Here is a 7,632-nt window from a genome sequence, read left to right on the forward strand (position 1 = left end):
TTGCGTTACCCCATTTAACTTTTTTGATCTCTGTATCCCCTGAGATTGAACTCAAATAAAACAGAATTTTATTTACATGCCCCCTGTGTCAATTCATGTTGTTTACAAAAGCAAAAGTCGTCTTTATTTACAGTTGAATCAAAGCGAACAGTTCTACGGATATCATAGGAAAGACTGAGTGACACCGAGTCCAGCTGAGACCCACTTCCCATTAGTCCCGCTATGATGTCACTGTGCAGCTGTTGTCTTGGAAACAGAGCCCCCTCATTGTAGAGCCTAGCCTACACAATGCAAATATCCAACCCCCGCAGAGCCAACACCACGGCGACGGAGAGACTAACAAAGGAAACTGGTATTTTTAGTGCATGTTCATGGAGACGGCCCCTTGCCGAGTCTCTTCATCAAGAGAAAAGTCAGTGGACGTTCATCTGTGCTTGCCATGCCGGCCATCACTCACTTTCTCCTGTGCTCGCCTTCCCTGTGCTTGCTGTACCTGTCCCTCTCTCTGTCTCTCTCCCTCTCTCTGTCTCTCTCCCTCTCTCCGCTCCGGTCTCGCTCCCTCTCTCTCTCCCATTCTCTGTCTCTCTCCCTCTCTCCGCTCCGGTCCCTCTCCCTCTCTCTGCTCCTGTCTCTTTCTCTGCTCCTATCCTGGCCCTTATCTCTGTCCCTCTCTCTCTCTTTCTCCCTGTTCCTATCACTGTCCCAGTCTCTCTCTCTTTCCCTTGTTCTGTCTTTCTCTCTCTCCCTCTCGTTATTATCCCTCTCTCTTTCTCTCTCCCTCGGTCGCTCCCTCTCTCCCTCTCTCTGCGGAGCGCCTGCGCTCTCTCGATCGTCCCTGCCGCTTCTCTGGCCCGCTCCGCCTCCGTTCTTTCTCTCCCCCGCTCCGTCTCTCCATCTCTCCTCCACCTCCTCCTCTTCCTCCCGGGGCCTCTCCCTCTCTCGGGCCCCGTGGCGATGGCGGGGCCCCGCGTCCTCGTCCTCCGGCCTGTCCCGGGGCTCCGCGCCACCGGGTCTGTCCCCCCCCCGGGCGGGCCGGTCCTCCGGCGCCCCCCGCTGGGTGTACTTGTCGTAGCCCGCGTCCTCCCTCTCCTGCTTCACCCCAACGGGGCCGGCCGGGGGAGACTGCCGGGCCCGGTCCTGGCTCTCCCTCTGCCTCTCTTTCTCAGCCCTCTTCTTCTCCTTCTTCTTTCTCTTCTTCTCTTTCTTATCTGGGTGGAGAGAGGAGGAGGAAAGGCGAGGTCGGACAAGCCCGTGCCGCGCACTCGTAAGCATTCCCGCACCCGGTCTGAAATGCTTTAACAGGTTACAACTGGCAGACCCAGGCAGCAGAGCACAGATTTACCCCCCCCCCCCCATCCTTCAAGGGTTCTCTCCCTCCCCCTCCTCCTCCTCACCTTTCTTGGGCTTCTTCACTGTGACGGCGTACTCCTCCTCTTCCTCCAGCTCCGAGGAGGAAGGCTCGGGCGCCTTGGGGCCGCAGCCCTCCTCGCGCAGGAGCTTGGTCACGTCGTCCATGTCCTCGTTGTCTTTGGGGGGACGGTAGTTCAGCACGTGGTCCACGCGGATGGTCCGGCCTTTTATCTGGACGAGACGCCGATCACAATGCGACGGTTACGCAAAGGGACGAAGGCAGGCATGCACCGGTGTGTGTGTGTGTGCGCGCGTGTACAGTATGTGCATGCTGGGGTGTGGGTTTGTGTGTTGTTCGTCTCTTTTCGACAGGGACCGCACAAACAAAGACTGCTGATGCGCTTATTGCTATGATCTCTAAACACTAGGTTTTATCTCTCTTGGGTTCTCTGAATGATACTGTACTGTGCCAAACATGAACCTGGCTAATAAACAGCGTACAACTCATTGTGAGTGGTCCTTAACTTTTTATTATTGCACTTTTGTACTAATGTGATGGAAATATCTGTTAAGGAGTGACACAAAAATAAAGATGTATCCATCTGTGGTCCTTAACTTTTTATTATTGCACTTTTGTACTAATGTGATGGAAATATCTGTTAAGGAGTGACACAAAAATAAAGATGTATCTATCTATCTATCTACAAGCCCACCAATGTGGCTACATGCAGTGTTGCACCCAGAGTTCTCCAAGAAATCTTCTCTAATGTTTGTTTGTTCTCGTTTGTTTTATGTTTGTTTGTTTTGTGTCTTAATTAAGCAATAAACCACGAGAGGCTGTGTGTTATAGTGATTTTATAACAACTAGGGGGCGTTGTTAGGCACGACGCGAAGCGGAGTGCCTAAAACCCCCCTAGCTGTTATAAAATCACTATAACAAACGGCCTCGAGTGGTTTATTGCTTTTATACAACGGTTACTACAGGTATTAGTGTAAAATAAACACACAGCAATGTAAAATATTAACATTTATTCAAAACGAAGCATCATTCCCTCAATTCCGCCGAGCAAAATAGTTCCCCTAACAAAAGGGTTGCCAAGCAACAACAACAACTACAATGCATTGGATCAAATGGGAGGCGCATTCATACTGAAAATGGAATGATATGCGGTCCCAGGTGTGTTACAAAGTATTTTTACACGGCTTCCAGCCAATCAGAATCAAGAACCAGAACTACCCGTTGTATAATGTGCTTTTCTTATCTCTTTGTATTTTGCATTTTAACTTCCATGCCCATCTGTGCTCCTGTTTTTAGCGGCCTTATCACCACGCCCAGGGACAACAGTTGAAAATTAGCTTTAAGCTAATACTGACAAATTTATAGTCATGTTTTTAATGTGTGCTGTTGATTAATATGTACTGTCCCTGTACAAATAAAATCGTAAATAAAATAAATCTACAGGTACAGTAGCAGAGGTGGGCACAAGTATCCATTCGCACGTTAGCTAGTTTACCTTAATCCCGTTGAAGTTGTCCACAGCCAGAATGGTGCTCCTCTGGTCTTCATAGCAGATGAAGCAGAAGCCTTTAGACTTCCCTGTCTTCTTGTCACGCACCAGGTTGATGTTTGCGATCTCCCCATACCTGTGGTCACAGAAAGACACAGACAGGAGGGTTAGCGTTAGTACTGGCAGAACGGAGGGGAGGGGCAGTGAAGGAAAAGAGAACTACAGTCAGGGAAGAGGGAGACTGAAGGACACTAAGAAGAGAGACCAATGGTAGGTAGCCCAGTGTTAAGAGCAACAAGTTAGTGAACCGAAAGGTCGCTGGTTTGAACTGTCCTGTTTGAACCGTCCTAGTTTGAACCTTCCTGGTTTGAACCGTCCTAGTTTGAACCGTCCTGGTTTGAACCGTCCTGGTTTGAACCGTCCTAGTTTGAACTGTCCTGGTTTGAACCGTCCTGGGCCATTTGACTAAGGTGAGAGCTGGTGTCTGGGTGGCTGCTGGCTGAGTCCCCATCAGTCACTGCCTACCGTTGAGCCCCTGAGCAAGACCAATCTCCCCTTAGGGGATTGATACAGTAAAAGAACAGTAAGTAAAATAAAGGATAATAATAAGAAAGACCAGCAGGTAGTTAGAGGGGAAAGGATAGGAAGAAGAAATGAATGACAGAGCTGTTTTAAAAAGAGGCCGATACTCAAAGCAAATCTAATTTTATTTGTATAGCACATTCCATACACAAGGGGCAACACAATGTGCTTTACAGAGAGCAAAGGAGGGGTGGACATAGATCCTACTCCTACATTTTCCAGAGGGAAGCAAAAAAACAGATACTCACTGGGAGAAGACGCAGATGATGTCACCCTCTGTCAGCTCGTATGGAAACCCTCCTGGACATTAGAAGAGAATACAGGTTAGATATTGATTATAATACCTCGATGTGTAAACGAGTTCAATGAGCTAAACTCACTCTCCTACAAAACACCGCCCGTGTATAATACCTGACACCTGTTACCAGGAAGTGGCCAGGAAGGCTACACAGACGACCACCAGACTAGACTTCAATTAACTGCTTTCCTGCTGGCACCAACTGGCAAGCCAGACAAAGTACATAACGTCAAGGCGGATTGTGTAGCTACCTACCTACACTGTTAGGCAGGACTAGGACACACGCAGCCCCCTACATCCAGGCCCTCTTACCGATGAATATCCAGGCGCTGTCTTTGTACTCCGAGTGCCAGGAGACGGTCTCCTTCACCCCCAGATCCGCCTCTCTCTGGTTCAGCTCATTGATCAACTTCACCTTGGTCAGGGGACTGCAGAGGTTGAACGACAGAAGACGAACGGGAGAGAAAGAATCGGACTGGTAAAAAAACGTGCAGCGGGATACACTGGCTTTTGTTATGGGCCTGTCAAGAAAACTCTGTCAATGTAGGACTGAAAGGATTGAATGGGCATTAGCTACACTTATGTACATGGCTAGCTAGCTAATGGTGCATTCGTTTATAACTGGGAGGTGGCAAATTGCGACTTGCTACTAGGAATGATTAAATAAAACACCGCATGAACTCGCACTTCCTCGTCGCAAATTCGGATATGTTTCTCAGCCTCCAGTTGCCGGCTGATGTCAATATCATATCATATCATTCGCTATAGCTCGAATGCACACAGGTCGGAGGAAGGTATTTTGCCACTTGCGACTTGCCACCTCCGACCACAAACGAACGCACCATTAGCACAAGCATTGCAACGTTAGCTATGCTACATCTCTTTCATTCTGCCCTCGTTGCTAACGTTAGCTATGCTCGCTCCAACTGGTTATACAATATTCAAAAGAATAAAGTGAACGCCTTGCTAATAACTTCGGCAAAACAATCAATGCACCTTAAACGACTTACTTCATGGTGCAGTTGTGAATGTTGTTGTAGGCTCGCTGCTCAAGCAGTGAAGTAGACACAATTTCCTTATCCGATACGCGAGGCTCATGCTGAGGTTTCTGGGAGATGTAGTTCGTTTTTCGAGTCCCTCAAGCTTGTTTCATTATTTTCAGGATTTTGCAAATAGCGGTGATTGGTGTAGGCCTAACGTTTGCACCTGGTTTCCACCTTGTGCTCTTGATTTTATTTGGGGCAAAATCTGGTCTAAGCCATTTGTCTGAAAGTAGGCTATTTATCTTGGATATCATATCTCTGTATCCAGAAATGACAAGGAATTCCCCATGAATAAACAATAATCCAAGTGTGCTTTTTACAACCAGTCGACCTGGAGGATCATATCAGGCTTTCATCAATATTGCCCCTATTGTACTCTAAGAGCGTTTTATTTTTGGCAAATGTGCTAAATCATTTGGAAGTAATTCACAACATGGGCAATAGGCCAAAACAAACATTTGACGATACATGTACATAGTCAAACCATACAAGCATTTACAGCTTATTCAACTGTTTTCAACAGTATTTTAAAGTTTAAAGTTTTACAAGAATGCAAATGAAGGGAAGTCAAGAAAGTGTTTTTTTGTGTTCCGGAAAAATGATTCAGTCTTTTCCCACCCTAGTTAGAAATGTGGAGTTCATAACTTTCATTTGAGTTATTTAGCAGACACATAGTTATCCAAATAGGGTTAAGTGCCTTGCTCAAGGCCCATCGACAGATTCTTCACCTATAATCAAGCTGGGTATTTGAATCAGAAACCTTTGTCCCAAAGCTTTTCATCAATAGGCTAGCCACCCTCTTCCTCTCCTCATGAGTCAAGCTGTGTGGAATCAAACCTGTTTTATTGAGTAAGACCTACCTTGAGGCACAAACCCAGAGTGCGTGGAGTACTGAGAAGGACAAAGTGCACACTTGGCAGAGATAACATCAATTAGGTTAGAGGAGGAAGCAGAGCAAAAGAGCAAATACACCCATCTGTCCCTCTGCATCAGTAGAAGAGGCAGAATAGTTGGATGTCTCCATATTCTCATCTGGTTCGCTTGTTTTTCCCATTCTGCTGTTCCAACTTGATATGAGCCACTCAGTCCAAAATAGAGTCACACTGTTTCAATTCCGTCACCACCAGACAACAACAACCTAACCACATTGTAATTTCGCAAGTCTTTCACAATGTTGATTCAGACAACGACACGGTAGGGACCTCCTGGTGTGTGAGGTGGGGTGGTAAGGTGGGATCCAGGGGTTCGGTACAGGGGGTGGGTACAGGATGCGGCGTGTGACACCTCTCTTGGACATATAAGCCGCCTGCGCGCAGCAGGCTGCCTTTGACGCCCGAGAAGATCGCTCCGATCTGCAGCCGGACTTCCCTCTGCCAGCAGGCGTACACCAGGGGGTTGATGAGCGAGTTGGAGAGCCCCAGTAGCCATAGATGATTCTCTAGCATCTTCAGCAGCTTGCAGCCCTTACACAGGACCTGCACGGCGCACGCCACGAAGAAGGGGCACCAGCAGAGGGTGAAGCAGCCGACCAGCAGAGCCACGGTCCTCAGGGCCTTGACGTGACCCCAGTAGCGGCTGCCGCCCCGGGGCAGCCTGGAGCCCGCCTGCCTGGCGCGGCGGATCTGGCGCTGGTGGCCGCAGGCGATCTTCAGGATGTCCAGGTAGAAGAAGAGGAAGGTGGAGAGAACGGGGAAGAAGGAGACGCAGAACACCATGAGGATGCCGGTGGGATGGATGACGGCGAAGAGGGCGCAGAAGCCTTCGTAGTCGCCTCGCTGGAGCGCTCGCACCACGCCTGCAAAGAGAGGTACCCCACAGCATGAAACAGTAGCAGTTTCTAGTAATTTTTTTTATTTTTTAGCCTTAAGTTGGTTTAAAGAGAGGTGGCGTCCATTTCCTTTCCGTTGAGAAATCTCTCTAGGGCTTTGAAATCAAATAAACTGCTAGTTGAAAAAAAAAAAACGCCATCAAAAAACAAGCCTATTCATGATTCAAATCACTACTGAACCTTATGATTTTGCTGATTCGAATCACTATTGAACCTTATGATTTTGCTGAAGTGAGATGAAACTGACTCTGTTACCAGCGCATTTGCGCCCCCAGAGGGAGCGTACGGTACTGCAGTGAGGCCCTACCTGGTAGGAAACCCACAGTGAGGGACAGCGCCCAGACGACCACCAGAGATCCGGTCACCGTCCACCTCCCCGTCAACTGTGAGTACCGCAGGGGCAGCTTGATGGCCACGTAGCGGTCGAGCGAGATGAGGAACATGGACAGGATGGATGCAGTGGACGGCGAGATGACGAAGGCCATGCGGAGGAGACACTTGGTCTTCTGCAGGGCGAGGGCCCCGTCGGTCGCAGCCGCCGTGGCGTCGGCCGCGAAGGCGGCGGCGGCGATGCCGGTGATGGCCAGGCCCACCAGGGTGTCGGCCAGGGCCAGGTTGAGGACGAAGCACCAGCTCTGGATGCCCTTCTTACGGATCAGCTGCACCAGGGCGGTCACCACCAGCAGGTTGGTGGAGATGATGAGGCAGGAGGCCACGCTCAGGATCCAGCCCATCACCCTCGGCTTCAGGCTGCTGTCCCAGGGTCGCACCCCGGCGGACGGCACGGCGGTCAGATTAACGCCTTGACCCCACCGCCAACTGGACGCGTTGTAAAGTGCCATCAAGTCTTCCATGTAACCTAGTTCAGGTCCTGGTAGGTTTATGCTGCCGTCTGAATCCTCCCCATTCTCTCTCCATGCGCCCAACTCTGTCAAAGTTCTTCCGAAATCCTCTCTTAGCAAAGCTCTTCATCTAAGAGAAATGGCACCGCGACGTTCTTGCCCCCACGAAGGAAGACGCTCA

The 7,632-nt window shown here is 49.4% G+C and overlaps 2 protein-coding genes across 2 annotated transcripts; both read right to left on the reverse strand.

The window, feature by feature from the left end:
• rbmx2 (RNA binding motif protein X-linked 2) lies at nt 1–4,794 on the reverse strand. The gene is made up of 6 exons (XM_084448727.1): nt 4,749–4,794; nt 4,051–4,166; nt 3,689–3,740; nt 2,865–2,994; nt 1,395–1,581; nt 1–1,208 (listed from the first exon to the last, which is right to left on the reverse strand). Exons 1-6 carry the CDS (start codon nt 4,751–4,753, stop codon nt 454–456), a joined length of 1,245 nt encoding a protein of 414 aa, XP_084304853.1. The 5' UTR covers nt 4,754–4,794; the 3' UTR covers nt 1–453.
• Nucleotides 4,795–5,947: 1,153 nt separating this feature from the next.
• On the reverse strand, nt 5,948–7,349 carry gpr119 (G protein-coupled receptor 119; the record flags this gene model as incomplete). Its single annotated transcript, XM_084450773.1, has 2 exons — nt 6,917–7,349; nt 5,948–6,576 (listed from the first exon to the last, which is right to left on the reverse strand). Exons 1-2 carry the CDS (start codon nt 7,341–7,343, stop codon nt 5,948–5,950), a joined length of 1,056 nt encoding a protein of 351 aa, XP_084306899.1. The 5' UTR covers nt 7,344–7,349.
• Nucleotides 7,350–7,632: the final 283 nt, after the last annotated feature.

This window comes from Borostomias antarcticus (genome assembly GCF_949987555.1).
Source record: "Borostomias antarcticus genome assembly, chromosome: 1".
Taxonomy (NCBI): domain Eukaryota; kingdom Metazoa; phylum Chordata; class Actinopteri; order Stomiiformes; family Stomiidae; genus Borostomias; species Borostomias antarcticus.